Source organism: Armigeres subalbatus, chromosome 2 (genome assembly GCF_024139115.2).
Source record: "Armigeres subalbatus isolate Guangzhou_Male chromosome 2, GZ_Asu_2, whole genome shotgun sequence".
In the NCBI taxonomy this organism is placed as follows: domain Eukaryota; kingdom Metazoa; phylum Arthropoda; class Insecta; order Diptera; family Culicidae; genus Armigeres; species Armigeres subalbatus.
In genome coordinates this window covers 71636121-71661073 of record NC_085140.1, presented here as the reverse complement: position 1 = coordinate 71661073, position 24953 = coordinate 71636121, and the positions used below count along the sequence as shown (strand labels likewise).

General features: G+C 39.9%; 1 protein-coding gene across 11 annotated transcripts in view; it reads left to right on the top strand.

Moving 5' to 3' along the window:
* The window catches only part of LOC134209017 (uncharacterized), a 304043-nt gene that overhangs the window by 215518 nt on the left and 63572 nt on the right, over positions 1-24953 (top strand). For all 11 annotated transcript variants that reach the window (XM_062684998.1, XM_062684995.1, XM_062684997.1 and 8 more), the window contains 5 exons: positions 5421-5599; positions 5897-5969; positions 6440-7252; positions 21888-22580; positions 23497-23702. In XM_062684998.1, the coding sequence (XP_062540982.1) occupies positions 5421-5599; positions 5897-5969; positions 6440-7252; positions 21888-22580; positions 23497-23663 (1925 nt within the window). In that variant the 3' untranslated portion in view covers positions 23664-23702. The remainder of the gene's footprint in view (positions 1-5420; positions 5600-5896; positions 5970-6439; positions 7253-21887; positions 22581-23496; positions 23703-24953) is intronic.

Sequence of the window (24953 nt, the reverse complement as noted above, 5' to 3'; positions counted from 1 at the left end):
TATGTGAAGAAGAAAACTGAGTAAGTCATTCTATGTTTTGAATAGTCATGCGACGTTTGTCAATATTCGACCCGAAGTTGCTTCGTGAAGGTGAATATTTTAAGCTCTGCTTCCTATAACGATGCAAACCAAAAATTTTACTATTCACCCCTACAACATCTTCGTGAAGGTTGTCCTATTTGCCGCTGTAGTTTGAACCAATTTTATGATGAATTTATTAAGAATTAAAGCTTACGGAAAAATGGTTGAAAATTACATCAGACCCAATTTTCACGGCTTCGTTTGATATTTTGGATAGTAATAGCTATTCGCTTGGTCTCAAAACCAAAATATTGGCTCAGGTATCTTATGTTATTTAGAAGAAAACTCGCGCTCAATTCGTTCCTGCTAAAAGGACTTGACCCAGTCACACCGCTGCCACATGTTCTCCAATGGTTCCGCGTTTTTTCGAACAGCAGTGTCAGGGGATAATCGTGAAATGTTTCACCAAGTTCGAATCAGCCACGAAGAGTTCCGGGTCATGCACCCTCGACTTACGTGATGGAGGTAATGACATTCGGTGCAAGCTGCTAACATAGTAGCGCACAGTACGTTAAGAACGTAAATGTAAATAGTTTCAAGAGCCAGCTCCCGGTAGCGGTAACAGCGATATGCGAGGATACGTATGTGGATGATATGCTCACCAGCATTGAATCCGAAGCAGAGGCTATAAAGCTGGCAAAGGATGTTCGGTATATACATGCAGAAGGTGGGTTCGAGATCCTATTCCAATGCGGTTGTGCACTCCATGGGCGAGAAGAAGACACCTGAAAAGGATCTTAACAAAGCTGGAAAATGCCAATACGATGCAAGCAGCAAGTTCCCACGAAACGGGAAGTTATACGAATTCTAATGTCCGTCTACGATACGCTGCAAGGAGATCTGGCACTCTAACATAGGTTGGGACGAGCCTATATTCGAAAATCACCTAGAGAAATGGAGAACATGGCTCAAAATAATATACAGTGACCACGACATCATGACCATTCATGATATACGAATGCAAAAATGGTAACCTGGCTTAGAAACCTCGTAGTTAATAACTGTGGAAGTGCTTAATGAACACTAAGTTGCGAGGCGGCTCTGTCCCAGTGTGGGGATGTAATGCCAATAAGAAGAAGACCACGACATCATCTACATCCAATGAAATCCAGCTACACGTCTTTGTCGATGCGAGCGAGAATGGATACGCAGCAGTCGCCTATCTACGATTCGAAGAGCACAACGTGGTCGAATGAGCTTTGTCACCAAAACCCGTGTCGCTCCGTTGAAGTATGTCTCGATTCCGCGTATGGAGCTTCAAGCGGCGGTAATTGGGACGCGCCTGGCGAAAGATATAGGAGAGACGCATAGAATCCCGAATAGCAAACGGTACTTCTGGACCGATTCTAGGGATGTCCTGTGCTGGCTACGCTCAGATCACAGACGGTACAGTAAGTTTGTCGGTGCCAGAGTCGGTGAAATTGTAGAAAACACTGAGCAGTCCGAGTGGTTTTGGATCCCGACAAAGGAAAATGTAGCCGATTCGGTGGTTCAGGGAGCCTGATTTTCTGTGGCGACATTACTGTGAATGGCCAATTCAGCCAATAAACACCGAGTCGGCCGCGACAGAAATGAATGTTTCGATCAACGTTCACGTGGTTCATGAACCCATCCTTAACTTCATGAAATATTCCAACTGGCGAAAGTTAGTTAGGGTCACTGGATTGTGCTTCGATTTACCGGATATATCCGAGCCAGACTTCAAAAACGTCCAGCATCTACCGGCCTACTGAATCAAGCGGAGCTGGCTGAAGCAGAGCATTACATATATCGGCAAGCTCAGCTAGAAGCCTTCTATGAGGAGATTTCGCTTCTTAGACGTTCCAAAGTTGACGACATGAGGTTCTTGAATCTAATACCAAAGAGCAGTCCATTATACAAGCTTTCATCTTTTCTGGATGTTCACAAAGTTCTGCGCACAAGCGGGAAAACTGGCAGATGTCGATTCGTCGATGTAGATTCGGTGCATACCATTCTACTACCGAAGAAGCACTCGGTTACGGGTTAGGGACAAAAGGTCGAAAGACAAAAGGTCGAAAGGACAAAATGTCGAACGGGATAAAAGGTCGAAAAGGACAGAACGTCGAATGGGACAAAAGGTCGAAAGAAACTAAAGATTAATAAGATCAAAAGATCGAAAGGGACAAAAGGTCGAAATGGACAAGGAAGTGAAACGAAGAGAGTCAATCCAGAGTTGCCCTACACAGTTAGCAAAAACTCTGCTCTTTTTTATAACAATTATATTTCACAATTAAATAGAATTCATTCAGTGAGTACACTGCCGCTAACCGCAAGTCGAGCACATCTGTATATGGAGCTCCATATACAGATGTGCTCGACTTGCGGTTAGCGGCAGTACAGCTAATAGATGGATGTTGAGTTTTCTAAATGTCACTTCGCTCTGTCAAAACGTTGCACGCCGCACATCAAATACCCCGGCATATATTACACGCCGGTGTATTTTCAATGCGTGCGCCTGCGTGGCTACGGAGTGCACTATTTCGACAGATTGAAGTGACATTCAGAAACCTGGATATGCATCTATTATTTGTACTCATTGAATGAATTTTATTCAATTACTCAAAATAATTTAAAATAAAAGAGCAAATTTTTTGCCAACTTTTAGGGCAACTCTGTCTCGTGCAATACAAGTTTTATTCATTTGCTAAATCAACAATCTTTTTTTATCTCTAACAGAACTATCTAGATATTCATAATATTGTTTCATAGTAATTACTCCATCTTTGAATATTTCTCATTCTTCAACTTTGATTAATGTGATGAGTGTGTTATTTTTGCTTGAAGTTAAATGCATTTCACAAATTCTTTTGGAATACACCCAACTTTTTATCAACTTGTTCTTGATCGACCATTTGTCCCTTTCGACCTTTTGTCCTTTTCGACCTTTTGTCCCGTTCGGCCGTTTGTCCCGTTCGACCTTTTGTCCCGTTCGACCTTCTGTGTCTTTCGACCTTTTGTCCTTTCGACCTTCTGTCCCTTTAGACGTGTTGTCTTTTCGACCTTTTTGCCTTTCGAACTTTTGTCTTTTCGACCTTTTGTTTTTCGACCTTTAGTCCTTTAGACCTTTTGTATTTCGACCTTTTGTCATAGATTCCCCGGTTACATTTCTTAAATGCTTTCTTTTAGTATGACTTTTATGAATTGACCACTTTAACGGATGTTCCGGTCTTCTAACAGACCCCCAACATTCCGGATATTCCGGAGGGTCATCAGACCGTCGAAAAACCAGGAAATGTGATGATCCATGGAAATACACAATGGGTAATTTTATTTAGGATTACAAAAAAATGTAAGAATTTCCTTAAATCCAAATCACGACAAAAAATTGGCCTAATAATCTTTGGAAAACAGGAAATGGTTGAAACCAAATGTGCTGGATGCACCGGACACAGTCCTGAGTAAATTGGTTATGTGCATCCAGCACATTTGGTTTCAACCATTTTCTGTTTTCCACAATCTGTGGTAGGCCAGAAAGCCGCCTCAAGTTTCGATCTTATTGTGATCTCATCAGAACGACACAGCGTCGACACACTACACTGTTAGTGTGACAAGAAGGTGGAGTATACGTCACTCTTCTACGCAGTCGTTTACTTGAGAAGTAAGTACTACAGTTGGTACTAGCTCAACTATTAGACATTACGTCTATTGAGCGGTGCACGTTGCACTGCTCTGTACTGATGAGTCAAAGACGAAACGTAATCGGACACAGTCCTGACTAATAATCTTTGTTCTTTCGCAATTAATTCCTAGCAACTAGAATGGCTAAACTTCAAAACATTAGTTCGTAACGACATCCGAAAAATCCATACCTTCAATTTGGTTCCAAAAGATTGAAAATTGGTTCGAAAATTTGGCGAACTGAAGTTGGGGTTATTTTTGACTCGCTAATGCATAATGGAACGTATACACGGTCAAGCAGTTTGACCAACATTGACTCTACCTCTCGTTTATTCAAACATCCATCAAGCGGCACGAACAATCAATTTATTCGACCAACAATATCACACACGAACGACCAAAGCAACAACTTGAGCACCAACCATCAAAAAAGATATGGGGGTTTGTTCAACTTCACTACAAATGCTCAAACATGTTCGGCGAACCTTGACTCCACCCCCGACAACTCAAACCAAAATCAAACCGTTTTCATTTTTTCCAACCGAGCCGCAAACTGTCAAATGGTTGTTCAAACACAAACAACTTCACACACGTTCAAACAAAGCAGCGACCGAAGCGTTTTCTTGGGGGCGGAGTCAATGTTCGTCAAACTGCTTGACTGGTGTGTACGTTGCATAATGTGTCACTTTTTTAATGCACTAGGAAGGTAAATGCCGTTCCAACTAATTTTGCATAGCCAAAATTCTCTCACTTTGCACGAGAAGTGAGCGAACATTAGTTGGTGATCTTTGCTATCTGAAAAATGTGTTTGCTCCTACTTCTTAGTAATTACTCGATAGCGTTATTTACGATTCAGAACAATGAAACCCACCCCACTGAATTAACATTCGAATGCTGAAAGCCGCTAGAAGATAAGATAGCATTCGGGGAGGTTATTGGCATTTTACTGAAGTGTTGTTTTGTCAGACTAAGTCTTATTTACTCTAATTAATCATAAAAATCTTTACCTCTATTTTGTTTAATAAGACCGATATTTCCCAATCACGACGATAGCTTGAATTAATTAAAGAGGTGAAACCGTTAACCAAAAAATCTGGCAGACTTTGGGTCTCTCGATCGGATTAGTTTGTCAGGATTAAACGTTCATTAGTTGGGTGATTGATTAAAATTACACACGACACAAATAGCTCTACTGAGGGAGCTGAATGGTAGCTAACATAATGCTTCCCACGTGTCTGGTGCTTAATGGGGTGGACATGGAGTTGCTTTTCGAGTGGTCGAGTAGTGAAAAATGAGAACGAGTAATGAAATAGGGGAACTGTTCCGATCTCCATCTCACTGAGCATATATTCATCAATGGCACCAATTTTGTCGCTTCTTTTTGTCAACACTGCTGAAAAAATCACAAAAATGAGAAACAAATCAAATATCTTTCCATTGCTTTGTTTTTGGTGGAATGAACATCGGAGCCATGAGATGAAATCCAGGAACAGTAGTTCTTCTATTTACATTTGAAAATTTCGAAAAATTGTTGAAGAATGTTTGTATTTTTTTTTTAAATTCTATGGAAAACCGAAAAGGGAAAAGAAAATAATTCTGTCTTACATTTACAATTTTAGTTTCAACACTTAATAACTATGTATTACGATATTAGTTACACTGTGTAAACTTTCCTTCATTTGTTTCTTCATCTTTCACAGTACCCATGATGTATGAAATCGGCGGTTACCGAAACAGTATCGATCTGGATACGGAGCAAACGGAAGCTCGGTACGACCAAGGAATGCTGTCGGATATTATGAATGACGAACGGGCCAGCGAGATGCAGAAAGCTGAAAGTTGCGTGGCCGACAATTTCAAATATGACCACGGTCAAAAGGTGAGTGCAAGAATAGTTTTCAGCAATTATAATTGAGACGGACGATAGTAGCAGTTTGCAATTGATCGAAAGCAGTGCTGAATTGAAAATCAATTTCTGCCCGTCCAATGAATAATTGCGGCCATCAATGGAGATTTGTACAAATTCAAATCACTGAAAACATAATCACCAGTGGCGTTATTTGAATAACTGATAGCTTTCTTGCCTTTGCGTTGATGTGGGCTATTTTTAGAAGTCGCAAGAACAGCCCGAAGCTTCAAAATTTTGCTTGAATGCTTTTTGTCTTTCTCATTACAGATTCAACGATACGATCCATGCGAAATCTGCCTCTGCATTGATGGGGAAATTTTCTGCTGGTGGAAACAATGCGGTAAGTACCAACAAGAAAAATAATTTTGAATTCGGTGTATGAATATTGAAAACAGCTTGAGCAATGAGCAATCTAAACCGCTGACGTCAATATAAAATTAGTCCAAATTCAAGTACACACACTGCAATCCTGACTACAAAGTGGACTTCATTGATACATTTTTTGGATATCTTGCTTTATTTCATATAGTTGTTCGTTGGTCGCAGGAACATGAAAATAAATCTTCAATTCACTGTTTCACATTTCAATCCATTGATATGCTGGAAACAGAAAAAAAAAAACTGAAGTTTTTACGTAACAGCAAAACTTTCAGCAATGCTGCAAAAATTTCACAAGCTCCATCACGGATGCAGCAAATTCTCGAGTCATCATTTATCTCCCTTGTAAATAAATAGACGAATATACAACGCTCTTCCATTGAAACTCAAATCAATCACCCTTGTTTCGATGTTCTTCCGCTCTTTTCATAGATATTCCATCGAATTCGGAATTCCACGACCGTTCACTCGGTGCCAGTGGTGACGTACAATTGGTCACACCATCAGCACATCCGGCGACAGTTGGTCCATCTTCGACAACGGCAACACTTGCCGATCCAATGAGACCAACAACCATCAGCAGTGATGTGAGTAACGCCGCAATCTCTTCCCCACAGCCAACATCCACTGCAGTGCCGTCACATCCGGCTCAACCGGACTTCAGTCAGAGCGTCCGAATAGTGCACCCCCAGTCGCCACCGGACAACATCCCGCAGAACATCCTTTCGTTTCCACAGTCGCCGCCCATTATGATGATGTATCGGCCGGCGCTTGGTGCGGGTGGTGTCGGAAAAAATACTTCCACTTCTGCTGGTGTCGCCGCAGCCACCGAGCGGAACAAACACGGAGGACCGCTGAAAAAAGCCACACCACTTCATCTCGCAGCTAATGGTGCCAGTGGTAAAAAGCCCTACCGGAAGTCAAAGAGCAAAGGGTACGCAATAAACTATGGACGCATCGAGGGAGGGCTAGAGGAAGGGAGAGGTGGTACGCGAGTGCTTGCCGTCACCGAAAGGATGCCGCCTTCGGACGGAATGCGTATTTTGAATGATGAGAACCGTAGTTTCTTGTTGGGAGGAATGGGCGGGGAAAGGTCTGAGGAAGATGGTAGCGATGACGACGATGACGAGGACAGTGATGATGATGATGATAATGATGATGATGGCGACGGGGTTGACGAGGAAGATGATGAGAGTGAACAAGCCAGGAGACAATCAGGAAATGCAAAAGCTGATGCCAATGGTGGTGAGTTTCGATGTGAAATTTTGCTGTTTGATTTTTGTCAGTGAATTAAGCAATATGAAGGAAAGGTTGTTACTAGTCATCAGAGTCAAAGGCATTAACAAACAACTTTGGCTTTGGCTACAGTTAGTGTTGAATTTCTGATTATGGATCTATGGTGTAGAAAGACCCAAGTAACATTGTAGAGAGCATTCTGTTACTCATGTGCCTACAACACTCGGAATAGTGAACATTTTTTTGCCAAAGTTTATTGTCCATTGAGCAACCAATCTAACCAAAGGGGTGTCGTCAAATAGCTTTCAGATGCTGAAAGGTTTAAAGGTTAAATTATTTTTTGAGGAGTGGGCAAGTTTAAGGTTCAATCATAGGAAACCCATCATGCGGCATATCAAACTTCACGGCTTCGAAAGTTATGGCATTCAATGTTATTTTTGTGCTTCTTGGACTATACTTGAACCGATAGGATTTGATAGTCTTGTTAACCTGGTAATGGCTCAAGAGTCAATTTTGGAAAATACTCATATTCAACCATCAGCTATGTCAAAGTTCATGATTTGAATAGTAGTGGCATTTTAATGATAGTTTTGTACTTCCTGGACCGATTGGAATTGTTTACAACGGTAGGTGAACCTGGGTACTGGGTACCTGGGCGAGTTTTAATCTCGGTCCGGTCCAGCATGTCGCAATATATACATATTCATGCAAATAGTAATCATAGAAAAGTTTTTAATGAATATCTGCAGTAATGAAATGCAGTTAAGTTCCAGTTAGAATGTGGAGTTATTGAAAAAGAAGAAGAAAATTCTGTGCCATACCAAACATTATCCTTTCAAAAATGCGGTATTCCTATGTATTTTCTGGGTAACATATTTCTCCATTCGAACCAGTACAACACTTCCAATGGGTTCAAATATTGTCCATGAAGTGCAAAACTACCTGTCTACCAGTTCCGATCGGTTCAAATACGGTCCATGAAGCACAAAACTATCATAGAATGCCAAAACTTTTGAAATCATGAAGTTTAATATGCCGCATGATGAGGTTTACTTATTTCCCAAGATTGACCCTTGAACCGGTACTCGATGAATCCGTTTACCGGTTCAAATCGGTTCGAATATACCCAAGAGAGTACAAAACTATCATAGAATGCCATAGCTTTTGAAATAATGAGGTTTGATGTGTCGCATGATAGTATTCACCTATTTCTGTAAAGCGACCCCGGCGGAAAAATCAAATTTGATATAGTTTATGTGTCGTTTCAAATCGAAATCGTTCTGAAAAATGGCCAAAAGCTAAAACCCATTTTAAATCCGGAATAACTCCGGAACCAAGTGACCAATCCTAAAAATCCATAAAAATCCTAAAACTTGAATAAATTTTTGTTTCTTTTAATGAAATTATTATTTATTGGCGTCACCACCGATGCAAACTCGCGGTGGGTGGCTCACATTGTCTTCTCTTGAACCTCTTCCTATCATGTACTTTGTCTTCGACGTGTTAATGACTAGTCCGATCCGCTTGGCTTCCCTCTTCAGTCTGATGTAGGCTTCCTCCATATTCTCAAAGCTACGTGCCATAATATCTATGTCGTCGGCGAAGCCAAATAGCTGGACGGACTTATTGAAAATTGTACCACTCGTGTCAATCCCTATTTATTTATTACTAGTCGACCCGGCAGACGTTGTCCTGCATAGTAGGCGAAAATACGCGCTGCGAACTGCCTATGCGGAATTCTCATACAAATTTTTGTTTCAGTTTTTCACGATTTGCTCAACTTTACTCGTAATTTTCGCATTAGGAAATATCATATAAACCCGTCGGAAACTATAACGAATGTTTCTGCTGAAGAAATGAAAAAAATCCATCCAGCCGTTTTCGAGTTATGCGGATACGAACACAGACCATTTCATTTTTATATATAAGATTTATTCAGACTAAGGCCGAAGTGGCCTGTGCGGTATATAAGAGTCTTCTCCATTCGGCTCGGTCCTTGGCTACACGTCGCCAACCACGCAGTCTACGGAGGGTCCGCAAGTCATCTTCCACCTGATCGATCCACCTTGCCCGCTGCGCACCTCGCCTTCTTGTGCCCGTCGGATCGTTGTCGACGTCGAGAACCATTTTCACCGGGTTACTGTCCGACATTCTGGCTACGTGCCCGGCCCACCGCAGTCTTCCGATTTTCGCGGTGTGAACGATGGATGGTTCTCCCAACAGCTGATGCAATTCGTGGTTCATTCGCCTCCTCCACGTACCGTCCGCCATCTGCACCCCACTATAGATGGTACGCAGCACTTTCCTTTCGAAAACTCCAAGTGCGCGTTGGTCCTCCACGAGCATCGTCCAGGTCTCGTGTCCGTAGAGGACTACCGGTCTAATTAGCGTTTTGTAGATTGTCAGTTTGGTACGAAGAAGAAGAAGAAGATTGTCAGTTTGGTACGGCGGCGAACTCTATTCGATCGGAGCGTCTTGCGGAGTCCAAAGTACGTACGATTTCCAGCCACTATGCGTCTCCGAATTTCTCTGCTGGTGTCATTTTCGGCAGTCACCAGTGAGCCCAAGTACACAAATTCTTCTATCACCTCGATTTCGTCACCACCGATGCAAATTCGCGGTGGGTGGCTCACATTGTCGTCTCTTGAACCTCTTCCTATCATGTACTTTGTCTTCGACGTGTTGATGACTAGTCCGATCCGCTTAGCTTTCCTCTTCAGTCTGATGTAGGCTTCCTCCATGTTCTCAAAGTTACGTGCCATAATATCTATGTCGTCGGCGAAGCCAAATAGCTGGACGGACTTATTGAAAATTGTACCACTCGTGTTAATCCCTGCTCTTGGTATTAACCCTTCCAAAGCGATGTTGAATAGCAAACACGAAAGACCATCACCTTGCCGTAACCCTCTGCGGGTTTCGAAGGGACTCGAGAATGCCCCTGAAACTCGATCTACGCACATCGCCTGTGTCAGTTTATCCGGAAAACCGTGTTCGTGCATTAGCTGCCATAGCTGGTCCCGATCGATTGTATCATATGCGGCTTTGAAGTCGATGAATAGATGATGTGTGGGCACGTTGTATTCGCGGCATTTCTGCAGTACTTGGCGAATGGCGAACACCTGGTCCGTGGTGGAGCGTTCGCCCATAAAACACGCCTGGTACTGTCCCACGAACTCCCTTGCAGTTGGTGCTAGTCGACGGCATAAAATTTAGGAGAGTACCTTGTAGGCGGCGTTCAGCAATGTGATTGCGCGGTAGTTGCTACAATCTAGCTTATCGCCCTTTTTGTAGATGGGACACACGACACCTTCCATCCACTCCTGCGGCAAAACTTCCTCCTCCCAAATCTTGGTAATGACCCAGTGCAGCGCTCTAGCCAGTGCCTCACCACCGTGTTTAAATAGTTCTCCTGGTAGTTGGTCAACCCCAGGGGCTTTGTTGTTCTTCAGCCGGCCAATCTCCTCCTGGATTTCCTGGAGATCCGGAGCCGGTAAAATTATGTCCTGCGCGCGTTCTCCCAGGTCCATCACCATTCCGCCATCTTCGTCTGCCACATCGCCATTCAGGTGTTCTTCGTAGTTTTGGTGAAAGTAGCGATAAAAAATGTTGAAAGACAAGAAAGTTTAAAAAAAAATCGTTTACTCATAAACTGCGTACTCGATTTAGATTGTTTTTTATTTGGTTATTTTGTTACGTAACAATTCATAAACTCCGCTCCCCGTGTGTCACAATAAGTAACGGTTGCTCAACCCCTTTCCATGTGTACGAATTGAACGTTTAGTCAAAACTGTTAAAAGGCCGAAACTAGTCATACGGTCATACGGCCGAAAATATCGTTTCGCCGAACAGATAATTTGGCCGAACTCATTTTGGCGGAAAAGTTTCTTAATCAAACAGGTCAGTTGGCCGAAATGGTATTTTTGCAGAATGGATTATCCTGAGTACAGGTAAATAACAAACTAATAGCATAATGTTAACAAACTTTGCTGTGATATCCGATTTTGTTATTTTTATGTTACTTACGAATAACCTGAAATAGCATCCCAACAATAACTTTTCTAATGATTGTAAAGTTTATTACTAAAACTGATTTTATTCGCGACTACGAAGGAAAAATTTTCACGCACAATCTATCTGTCAGAGTTTTTGCCATAAGAGTGAGTTTTATCTATATCTAGCTTTCAACAAAGCAATTTTCGTAACAAGCTACTAATTCGACCAAATGCTGGTCCTGATAAGAACCATTTTTCTTTTCCCAGTGTGCTTTTCCAACATCTAACTGGAACCAAATGCTTGTCGGAACATTGTGTCTAAATTTCACTTCGTGCTGTTATTGTCCGACGGCCACCCGATGACTTTCGCTAAGACGCCATCATTTGGAATAAATTTTCAGCATCGCCTATGCATCGCAACAGACGCCATTTTTGTAACCAACCCTTTGTTTACATAAAATGCTGGTTCTTTGAGGTTGAATGACGACCACCACCAATGCGATGGTTTTCCGTTGAAAATTCTACCAGCGCCATAATGCTGCTGTGTTTGCTCCGCTGCGTCCGCTTCGCGTGAAATCTTGTTGTTGCTTGATTTCGATGTCTGTGCTTACGATGCATGCACGGGATTGGTTGTTTTACTGTTTCTAAACTATTTGCCAATTTTTAATAATAAATGGCTGAAAATCTGTGTTTTTAGAGCAAAACTATGAAGCGTTGAATCATCGTTGATCGAATGGTCCAACAATATTGGAAATCCATCGGGTAACGGCTGAGATATTAACCTTCTTTTTTTTTGGGTTGGATATCATTGTGATTTGTAGCTAGCTTATTTGCAAATTTTGTGTCAACACTATCACCATCGAACCCCCATCCCGCCATGCACGCTTAAAGTCAAGTACACATCGCATGAATAGCTTTCACACATCCCGGCGACGCCTTGGCCAACTCTCACTATGAGTGAAAATTTTGTGTGAAACATAAGCAGTCGCTGTGTACTGTCTCACATGTGCATGATATGTGTAAGTGAGTTTGCCTCGAACTGTCAAAGTCCCTTCGGGTCGCTATGATGGCGAACGTGTGCAGAATGTGCTGCAAGAAATCCTACTTTTTCGGAGGTTTTTCCTTTTGTTTTGATGGCGAAACAAAAAAAGTGCGAATACAATCATCGCACTTTGTTTTGTTGATCAAAACGATTGGAGAAACCTCCGAATAAGTATCAGAAAAGTTGGCTTACTTAAACATTAATTTGAAAACATACAATTGAGGTTAGGTTCGATTTCCGACTGCTCTCTCGCTGTGTAAATGAACTCACCGAAAATCATCGGCCATCAGTTACACAAAAATGAGTAACATCGTAGTTACTCATAATATGAGTTGTTCCAGGAGAGGCCCGTTTTGTGTGAACGGAACACAAAAATATGTAAGTCATTTTAAGCGTGTGTAAGATTTTTTTCATACAAATGATTTTTTATATACATATATAGGCTTGGCATTTACTCGCACAATGAGCCCAATGAGCAGGAAAAAGTTCATCAAAAATGAGCAACAAAACATCACGGATATGATCAAAACATAAAAAAAAGATGTTGTGGGAAAACCGAGGAGCGGCTCTCTTTGAGAGAAACCGTTTGTCTCAATGTGCCCCTTGTTCTTTCCAATTGAGCGTACAGAGAAATGAAAGCACCATTCTATCTTTACATTATTTATTTACTGCTTCTAAGCAACAGGCAGCTTGATGTAGGCAATTCTACATTTATCTGGTTAGCAATTACAATTTGAATTGCAAAGAGATTATTGACGAAATTATCTTTACTAGGCGAATCTGCCCGATCTCGCTCGGCTTTTATTTTTTTATCTGTCAATCATTCAGTTGATTGAGGCGTCGCACTCTAGATCGATTTCAGTTCGAGCTTGATGCTTTTTTTAGAACTCATAAAACCGTTGCAATTAAACAACTTCTCAACTTTCCCCGGCAAATTGATCAACTATTAGTAAGTACAAACACAGCTGATCCCAAGACAAATCAATTAGTGAGAAAATCTTGCAAATCGGTCCATCGCTACGTGAGTTATATTGCCTCAAAAGCAATGTAAACTCATTTTTATATATATTGACTTCTTCTTCTTCTTATTGGCATTACATCCCCACACTGGGACAGAGCCGCCTCGCAGCTTAGTGTTCATTAAGCACTTCCACAGTTATTAACTGCGAGGTTTCTAAGCCAGGTTACCATTTTTGCATTCGTATTTCATGAGGCTAGCACGATGATACTTTTATGCCCAAGGAAATCGAGACAATTTCCAATCCGAAAATTGCCTAGACCGGCACCGGAAATCGAACCCAGCCACCCTCAGCATGGTCTTGCTTTGTAGCCGCGCGTCTTACCGCACGGCTAAGGAGGGCCCATTATATATTGACGGTGATGATAATTGAAGAAGATGAAAAGGGAAGGGCCAGGGAGCAATCCCTTGATCGTAGCAGCATAAAGGCACCAAGGCCTTCTTCAAAATATTGCGTAAACGCGTTAAAACGCATGTGACCCAAAATCTGCATAAAAAGGAAGCATCATATTAAACCGCATGAAAAGCGACTCCAGTGTATACCGTTTTGATCGATTAATACAAGATTTGTTCGACTGCTACAATTTTGAATGAAAATTATTGAGCTCGTTTAAGGTCACTCCACACGGAATCCAAAGTCCTCGCGTTTTCGGGGGCACACCACTCGATACGGAAGCAACGCACAACTGTCATATTTATTATTTTACGCATGCTGCGATGCAGCAAAGCTAAATCAACAAAAATGACAGTTGTGCGCCGCCTCCGTATCGAGTGGTGTGCCCTCGAAAACGTGAGCACTTTGAAACATGGATTCTGTGAGGAGTGACCTTAAGGGAATGTCTTCCACGTGTAAAAATTAAATGGAACAGTCCTAAACCCGCATTATGACAGTGATTAAATTGGTTTCTAAACAAACACGATAAATACAATAACCTACTGGCTACCGTTAGATTAGCCAACTAATTATTTACTATGTCTGAAACTTGATTATGCATATGTACAACATGTGATAGATTTAGTTCGGAAAAGGTATTGGAGGGTAACCGCCCCTTCGGTGGGCTTTGATCCCACGACCCCAATTCGCATGACAGGTGCTTTCCCAACTCCGTCGTCCACCGCAGCTTAGCGGGTACTAATGAAACCAAATTCCCAGCACCAGGTACCAGCCGATCTCTCGCAATACATTTTCAGAACTAACTCTCTCATATGTATTTTTGTACACATGCCAACCAACCAACTGTGGAAGTGCTTAATGAACACTACGCTGCGAGGCGGCTCTGTCCCAGTGTGGGGATGTAATGTCAATAAGAAGAAGAAGAAGCATTACATCCCTGCCCTCCTTCCTCCATAAGTGCTTACGTAATATGTGTACGACCCCTAGGGTAAATGCTCCCATATCAATAACAGCCCGTATATCAATCACAACAGTCGACAAACCAAATTGAAAATCATTTTAATTATAATTTCTCACATATAATGTACAAAATAATTAATGGAACACATTCTTCATTGTTTTGAATATTATTTAAAATTATGTTCTAGCAATGTTTTAGTTCACAGGACACAAATTATTAAAATCAAAATATGAATCACATCTATTTTCATTTTCCTACCTCTGAACTATTGGTTTGATGCACTTCTCAAAAATTTGTTGCTGAAACAAATGTATCCTTTTGAAATTCACTTTACAACACTAAAAACACATCACATTATCACTATAAAAATAATTATAATTCAAAAACCAACGCGATTTACTATAGTTTGATATAGTTTTAATTCTTACAACGTCTCAAATATCCTTGTCCGTATTCCAAACTGTTTACATCAGGCCTGCCCAACCCTTTCAAGCCACGGGCCAATTTTCAGAATGACCACACTTGCTGGCGGGCCTGAAAATATTCGGAATTTTTTTGCCTTTCTCGTATACAAAGTATACGTAAAGGCTATATGTTCGCTCCAAAAACGAACTTTTTATAGGAGTCCCGGAGACCCATAGTGTTATATACCGATCGACTCAGCTCGACGAATTGAAGTGATGTCTGTGTGTATGTGTGTGTGTATGTGTGTGTGTATGTGTGTGCAAAATAATCTCACTCATTTTTCAGGCACTTATCATTAACCGATTTGCTCGCAACAAGTTGCATTCGACGCGGAATCTTGTCCCATTGTTTCGTATTGAAAATTGGCCGAATCGGACTATGGGCTTCGGAGTTATGGCCAAAATATATTTTTTCACAACAAAAATTCTCACTCACTTTTTAGACACTTACTCTTAGCTGATTTACTCGCAACAAGTTTCATTCAACGCAGAATCATGTCCCATTGTTTCGTATTGAAAATTGGACTATGGGTTTCGAAGTTATGGCCAAAATCCACTTTTTCACATGATAAACACGTACAAAATTCTCACTCATTTTTCAGGCACTTATCCTTAACCGATTTGCTCGCAACAAGTTTCGTTCGACGTGAAATCCTGTCCCATTGCACAGTGGCTAAAACCGTGTTTTAAGCGCGTTTAATTAATATCACCTATATTATGCAATTTAGCGTAACGGTCTCTTCGAGACATTTGATCAGTAAGAAAATGCGCTTCTTTGAAGGTATTTAGCTTACTGATCAATCCCCCTAAAAGTGAGATAAAAAATTTGTTTTTTCTGCTTTACAGTGGACAAGGTTAATGTCTTCACAAAAGTTGTAGTAAAAGTTCTCCTGAAAAACTTTGTCGAAGACACCGAGTTCGTAATTTCATTACTTTTGAAGATTTGTTACGTTTTATTCCGACAACCCCCTAAAAATGGTTTTTCCATCTTAGCTTTTTTATTTTCAATTCTACATTTTTTGCATGTTCTAGAAAGTTATAGATAATAACAAAATACGTCGTTATAACAGTTTTAATGGATTTTTTAGTCATATTTGATGTAGTTGTAACTAAATATAGGGCAAATTGTGGCAAAAAATCTCATACGCATATCAAAGTACAAGTAATGGACTTAAATACTTAATACTTAAATTGTCGAGTTGTAAGCGAATGTAAGACATGTTTGAACAAATAACTTTTATTGCTATATTAGAAGTGTATTAATGAAAATGCGTTCAAGAAGTTGCTTTGCTTTTTTAAGATACTACACAAAATAATTTTAAAGCATTAAATTCGCTAATCGCTGTAGCTATTTTCACTGTCACTATTGTCTTTGTTTATGCTGCTATATGAAAAGTTCTCCTTTCAGAAGAGTTTTGCGTTCTCTGAAAACAAATATTTCGCTTTTTTATGGGCCATCCACGAGTTCTATTTATAAACGGTTCAGATGAAACGAGTAGCATATCCAAAACATCACGGTCCGTTGCTCATCTTGAAATTTTTCGGGTGCTGAGTTCTCGATATCTGCTTACCGGATAAAATATGTAAATAATATGCTCATATCAAAGAAATTGTGAGAATACTTATCTAATGATTTTGCACTATTGTTCACATCCCTATGTCATGGTAGGCCAATCTATTTACGCCTACCCCTCTTGGTATTTCGTCTTCACACCGAACGAACTGGCGTGCAGGTCTTAACTTCTAGCCTGATTGTTGATTTTTAGACTAAAAAAGTTATTGATTTTATAAATGGCTGCCGGTGGTATGTAGAATATCAAAACCCTGTAATCAAATCTATTTAGTATTCACGGATGGCCCAAAAAAGCAAAATATTCGTTTTCGGAGGACGCAAAAACTCTTCTGAAGAACTTTTCAAATAGCAGCATAAACAGTGACAACAGTGGCAGTGGAAATAGCGACAACGATTAGCGAATTGAATGCTTTAAAATGATTTTGTGCAGTATCTTAAATAAGCAAAGCAACTTCTTGAATGCATTTTCATTAATACACTTCTAATATTGCAATAAAAGTTATTTGTTCAAACATGTCTTACATTCGCTTACAACTCGACAATTTAAGTATTAAATTAAAGTCCATTACTTGTACTTTGATATGCGTATGAGATTGTTTGCCACAATTTGCCCTATACTTAGTTACAACTACATCAAATATGACTAAAAATCCATTAAATCTGTTATAACTTTTTAAGTTTTTTTCAAGTTTTTAAGGTGCAATTACCACCAAACGACGTATTTTGTTATTATCTATAACTTTCTAGAACATGCAAAAATGTAGAATCGAAAATAAAAATCTATGATGGAAAAACTATTTTAGGGGTTGTCGAGTAAAACGTAACAAATCTTCAAAAGTAATGAAATTACGAACTCGGTGTCTTCGACAAAGTTTTTCAGGAGAACTTTTACTACAACTTTTGTGAAGACATTAACCTTGTCCATTGTAAAGCAGAAAAAACAAAATTTTTATCTCACTTTTAGGGGGATTGATCAGTAAGCTAAATACCTTCAAAGAAGCGCATTTACTTACTGATCAAATGTCTCGAAGAGACCGTTACGCTAAATTGCATAATAAAGGTGATATTAATTAAACGCGCTTAAAACACGGTTTTAGCCACTGTGCATTGTTTCGTATTGAAAATTGGTCGAATCGAACTATGGGATTCGAAGTAATGGCCAAAATACATTTGTTGACAAGAAAAATTCTCACTTATTTTTTAGGCACTTATTTTTTAGGCACTTACTTTTAGCCGATTTGCCTGCAACAAGTTGCATTCGACGCAGAATCTTGTTCCATTGTTTCGTATTGAAAATTAAACAGATCGGTATTAAACAGATATCGCCAAAGTTTATTTTTTTGCCTTTTTGTTTTTCTCGTATACTAAGTATACGGTAAAGGCTATATGATCGCTCCAAAAACAAACTTTTTATAGAAGGCCCGGAGACTCATAGTGTTATATACCAATCGACTCAGTTCGACGAATTGAGGTGATGTGTGTGTGTGTGCGTGTGTGTGTGTGTGCGTGTGTGTGTGTGTGTGTGTGTGTGTGTGTGTGTGTGTGTGTGTTTGTGTGTGTGTGTGTATGTGTGTGTGTGTGTGCGCACAAAACGACGCAAAACACTGTCACTCATTTTTCGGGCACTTATCCTCAACCGATTTGCTCGCAACAAATTGCATTCGACGCAGAATTTTTTCCCATTGTTTCCTATTGAAAATTGGCCATGTCGGACTATAGGATCGGAAGTTATGGCCTAAATACAAATTTGAACGTAAAAATCGCGTAAAAAATGTCACTCATTTTTTGGGCACTTATCCTCAACTGATTTGCTAGCAACAAATTGCATTCGACGCAGAATCCTTTCTCATTGTTTCCTTTTGAAAATTGGTCAGGTCGGACTATGGGATAGGAAGTTATGGCCAAAATACAAATTTATACGTAAAAATCGCGTAAAAAATGTCACTAATTTTTCGGGCACTTATCCTCAACTGATTTGCTCGCAACAAATTGCATTCGACGCAGAATCCTTTCCCATTGTTTCCTATTGAAAATTGGCCAGGTCGGACTATGGGATAGGAAGTTATGGCCTAAATACAAATTTTAACGTAAAAATCGCGTAAAAAATGTCACTCATTTTTTGGGCACTTATCCTCAACTGATTTGCTAGCAACAAATTGCATTCGACGCAGAATCCTTTCCCATTGTTTCCTTTTGAAAATTGGCCAGGTCGGACTATGGGATCGGAAGTTATGGCCAAAATACAAATTTATACCTAAAAATCGCGTAAAAAATGTCACTCATTTTTCGGGCACTTATCCTCAACCGATTTGCTCGCAACAAATTGCATTCGACGCAGAATCCTTTTCCATTGTTTCCTATTGAAAATTGGCTATGTCCGACTATGGGATCGGAAGTTATGGCCAAAATACAAATTTATACGTAAAAATCGCGTAAAAAATGTCACTTATTTTTCAGGCACTCATCCTCAACTGATTTGCTCGCAACAAATTTCATTCGACGCAGAATCCTTTCCCATTGTTTCCTATTGAAAATTGGACAGGTCGGACTATGGGATCGGAAGTTATGACCAAAATAATTTTTTTATAAAAATCACAAATAATGTCACCTATTTTCGGACACCTTACCTTAATCGGTTCACACGCAACAGTTTGCAGTCGACGCAGAATCTTGTCCCATTGTTTCCTATTGAAAATTGGCTATATCGGACTATGGGCTCGGAAGTTATGGCCGAAACACCATTTTTGCCTTTTTACGAAAAGCCTGTATGTTCGATCCAAAACCAAACTTTTACAGAAGGCCTGGAGACCCATAGTGTTATATACCAATCGACTCAGCTCGACGAACTGAGATGATGTCTCTATGTGTGTGTGCGCGCACGAAAAGTGCGAAAAGTTTAGCTCACTTTTTTGGAACTTATCCTCAACCGATTTAATTCCAACAAGTTTCATTCGACGCGGAATCCTGTCGTATTGTTTTCTATTGAAAATTTGGAAGATCGGACCATGGGCACAGAAATTATGGCCAAAATATACTATGTGTTATAAAAAAGCGAGTAAAAAAGTCTAACTGTCTTTTAATGGACTTACCCTCAACCGATTTACTCACAACAAATTGCATTAGATGCGGAATCCTGTTCTATTTAGAAAGTTGGCCAGATTGGACTTTTACCTTTGAAATTATGGCCAAAATACTTTTTGCCTTTCTTGTGCAACAAAGTTGTACCGAAAGGCTATAATTTCTTTCCGAAAACGAACTATCGGATGCTTCCACACTGATACACTTCCCTCCCTCTTCATACGTGAGTTTGACAGAAAGACGGTCATGAGATTTATATCTTAACAAATATTGCCCTCCGCTCGCTTGATGGGAATGACATTTTCGTTTTCTTTTTGTGTAGTCGGAGCTTCAGTTCAACTAACATCCAAAAGTGATATCCTTAAAATATATGACTGGGTAAAATAAAACAGGGGTATGTACGTCAAAAGATTGGAAAAGAAAACAAAAATGTCGAAATTCTTATTAGCATATTGTAGATCAAGCTGAAAACCGAACCGAGGTCTCGCGACAATCGCATTTTCTCACATTTCCGGATGTTGCAACTGCATCGCGAGTAGTGCGCAACTGTGCCATAGTCGGGCGCCACTCGCGATGCAGTTGCGGCATCCGGGAATGGGACAAAATATGATTTTCGGTTTTCAACTGGATCTACAATATCTTTGCCATAAATACACCCAGGTTTTTTTTACACGGTTTGGTTTTAGTCGTTTAAGACCTTCAGCGTCAATGAAACAATGAGTTAACCTCACGAAAAATTCACAAAAATCAAAGAAAATTCAGGAGGTATTTAAAAAGCTGTGAAAGTTTAGGTTAACCGAGAAATTAATGAATTCCAACCGTGTAAAAAAAAACCTGGGTGTAATCTGATTTTCATAGAAAGGACAAAGAAATTTGTCTTTTTTACTCCTAGCTACTAGCTCATCTATTTTCAAGCACACACAATTTACGAAGGTCGAGAAAGGCACCATCACCGCTAGGGGATTAATCTGGAGTTTTTTATACATTTTCAAAATAATCAATGTAAAATATATTTTTTTCTGAATGGCTGATTTTTTTCAGAAAAAACCAAGCCCGATTTTATTGCGTTTGAACGATCTTTTTTTGTGTGCCTATTTTATTTTTTTACGCCACAGGTCTTTTGGTTGAGAATTGAGAAACATGGAATTGTTGGCAACTTTCCAATACTCAACGAATATTGATTTCACAATCGGTGACCAAATTTCGCAAGCAGATAATGAAGATCAACAATTACTTTTCACTGCTTTCATTCTTGATAAGATTTGTTCACACAGATATGTATTTCTGAAGAGAGAAAATATCTTACAAGAGATGTGTCTTTCTGAAATTTAGATTTGAGCTCGTTGTTGTACTTATTGGAGGTGTATTATCTCCTTTTGAAACATTTCAGGTAAATTATTTACATCAGTAAACAGTGTTGAGGAACTGTGTTCTCGATTTGCATGAACTGTTTTCTACAAGATTAGAGAAATGTATCAGTTTTCGGCAATCAATTGTGCCAAATTATTAATTTTGTTTCAATAGTTAGTATGTTGGATAATAAAAGTTGGATATGTTGATCCCTGCTTGGTGACATCTACTATAAAGGCCATATGTTTACGTAATGACTCACAAAACGAACTTTTTGTAGGATGCCCAGAGAGCCATAGTATTATACACAAATTACTCAGCTCGACGAACTAACATGATGTCTGTCTGTCCGTGTGTAAACTCAATCACTTATCCTCAGCCGGATTGCTCACATCAAGTTGTATTCGACGGGTAATCCTGTCTTACTGTTTCTTATTGAAGATATGTCAGATGGGCGGCTCCAAAGCCGATTGACCGTAAAAACCACGAGAAAGGCACTATTACAACACATGGATTGATCTATCACTATTTTTTAAAGATAAATTACATAGTAATTGTCTTACTTAGTAACAACAAGAACATGTTTTACTCACAAAATGCCGCAAGAGCTAATTCCCGTTAAAAAAACGTGGAGTCAAAGTCTCCAATTTTTTTCTCGAAAGAGCGGTATTATCTGTATACTAACTTTAGTCTCTACTTCGAATGATGTTTCCTTCATTTATGTTAAGTCTACCATGTTGCATACATTTTCAACAAGTTATTCCTCCTGCAGGTGATGGCTTCGGTGGATACGGATACGGAATGATCAGGGAGCCAGAAGATGACAAACAACAGCACTACATTATCACTTCATCGGGGCACGTGGAAATGTTCGATGATAACAGCATGGAAGCAACGGAAAATGCATTCGGTATGAATCGTTTGCTTTCGGCGCAGCAAACCCTGGGCTCGAGTACCACTGTTCAGCCGATGGCGCTAGTTTTCGGTGGCACGCTGGACGATAGTCCCAACCAGACTGCCACCAGCTCTTCAATCCGACGGGAAGATTACAATAAGCTGGCCAGCAATAGCAGCCTAGGTGAACCGATTGCACCGTTGATAGTAATGACCACCAATGTGACGCAGCACTCGAATTATTCAGTGCGATTCACTTCGAATGCCGGAGGAAGTCCACCGCTGCAGCCGTATGCGCCATTGTCGCCAGCGGCACAACAACCCTCTCGATCCGTTATTGATGTGCTCAACTCAACGACGGTGGACAGCGATGACTATCAGGACGATAATCAGACGGAATTGATCTACCCGGCTGTTCCCGGGATTCGCAGCAGCAGTAGTGGCAGTAGGAGTACAGATAGTGTACCGGATGCGGATGATGGGGGAGGGCAACAGATGCCCGTAACGACGACCGCCAGTAGCGTTACGGCGGGAGTAAAAAGCACTCCAGAGCAACATTGTGTTGTGATGGGTAAGTCAATTTCATATCACTGTTATGTAATAATGAGGTTTCAGATGCAGTGAAAACGGAAATCCAATATCCAAGAAATCCAAGAAATTAATACTTGATCACATGTATTCATAGTTTTATTAAAAAATTTAAATTAAAAAGCCGAATTTATTCATTCTAGCCGTAAGTCGCTCCGAAACAAAAAAAGAGCACACATAAGATGGAATTTTTTTTTTATTTTTAAAATCGTAATGATTGTAATGCTCAAATCAACCGTTATGGTTTTTGGATAGTCATACGAATTTAAATTTTAATGATTGAATAGCGTTTTCACTCTGTGTTTGAAAAAAAAACGACATTTTTCAATCACGGTAGCACAAAATTATTGGAGTGATGAAACCTTTGGCCAGAAAATGCGGTTGACTTTGGGTCTTCTCGATCGGATTAGCATGTCAGGATAAACCGCTCATTAGTTAGGTGATTGATTGAAATTACAAACGACGACACAACCAGCAGTACTGTGGTAACTGGCTGGTAGCTAACATAGTGCCGTACCGCACACGGTTGCTGCTAAATGAGGCGGAAGTGCATGATTGGATGTTTAAATTGTTTAATCAAACACGTGCACACATCAACACGCACGTACCTATGTTGGATACACGTGAACCACCTTCTGGTCTGACATTGTCCGGACGGTGGATGTGTGAAGGTTCAATGGCAAAGTACTGAAGCGGTCAAAGTCATATCACACATAGTTGCACAATGCACACTAATCTGTGCTCAGTCAATCAAACTTGATCAAACTTGTTGTATTAATCGGATAAATTATGAACTGACTCATTATTAGCATATGCATGCAGTTGATGTTGTCGATGGAAGCATTAGTGGTTCAGCTCACCATAATCAAAGGAAACTATTGTATTGTCTCTGTTCGCAGGTGTGTCGTACAAGGTTGGGGCAGTGCTGAAACAGGAAACCGGAAACTGTTTGCACTGCGTGTGTGTGCAAGGACCGGAGAGTGACCCGGTCCCGCGGGTGACCTGCACCCCACTTAACTGTCCACCGTTGATCCTTCCGGACATCCTGGATGGTGCTGGATTCTAATAGGATGGGATCCAGCAGTAGCACCAGTCGTCTTTTGTGGTAAGTATTAATTTTTATACACCAATAATAAATTTCGTGGCGAAAATTTAAAATATCGATCAAGCATATCGAATGATAACGCAATAATACTCTATAATATTGTTCTTATTTATTTGTTCCATTACGTATATTATATATGACGGAATTTGGTGCAAAAGTAACACTGTTTATGTCAGTGGAGTTCTTTGAGGCTTGTTAAAACAACATTATTACGTTTCAAATATTCATTGTTAAACAGAATAAAATGAATACGAATGTTAATATTTTTTACGTTTGCATATGAAGGTAGTTAATATTTTGAATAATGTTCGGAAATCACTGTTCAAATATGCAGAAACCACCAGTCGAGTATTGTTTGTTTTTTTCGCTTCATTTTATTTTGTGTTTTACTCGTTTTAATTTGGTAAGAAAATTATTTTGAGCTTTTAGTGGTATGTCTTCACTTGTCATAAGACGAGTTAATCTGTCAAGACACAATTTAGTGGTGGAATTCAATGGGATTGTATTAACTCGTCTTATGACAAGTCGTTTCAATTGTTCAAGCAATTTTCTTGAAATCAAGGTTATCGCCCATTTTCCAGGTATTGATCATCAGACATGGACATTATTTTTACATTGGTTTGAAAGCCCGTAGTGCATATGCACATTGCACAGTATGTGAGAGATTTATTTAAAAAAAAATAGTGGAGTGAACCGCTTTCTTTCGGTGGGATTTGAATCCACGACCTCGGCTACCTTAAATTGGTACTACGATGGCCTTCGTAGCTTAGCCGGTACTGAGAAGTCCAAGTTTCCAACATTGGATGCATAGTTCAACAAATGCAAACTATTTTCCTAATCAACTCTTCCCCTTGTTGGGATTGACATCTACATCGGGTCTTTATTTTTGTCTGGCCGCTAACAGCAGCACCTCACAGGAGTAAACATCTCCTAGTCTCAAAATGGAAGGAAAAAGATGCAAATGATTTTCTAACATAAACGCCAATATTCGGCACTCAGTGGCAATAGGAATCATATAGGAGATCATACCAGTCAGTAAAGATGACTGAAATGAGTGCTGCACCATGTTAATTTAAATCAAATAAAAGCTTTTTCAAATGACTTTTAGCAAGAATAGCTATTTTTAAGCAGAGGTGAACCCAATTGCAGTATTACACGGCCCATAAAATTCAGGAAAAGTTCTCTAGCAGCACAATTAACGTTGATTTAGTTGCAATAACTCATATATGACCAAATTTGGTCTAATATAAG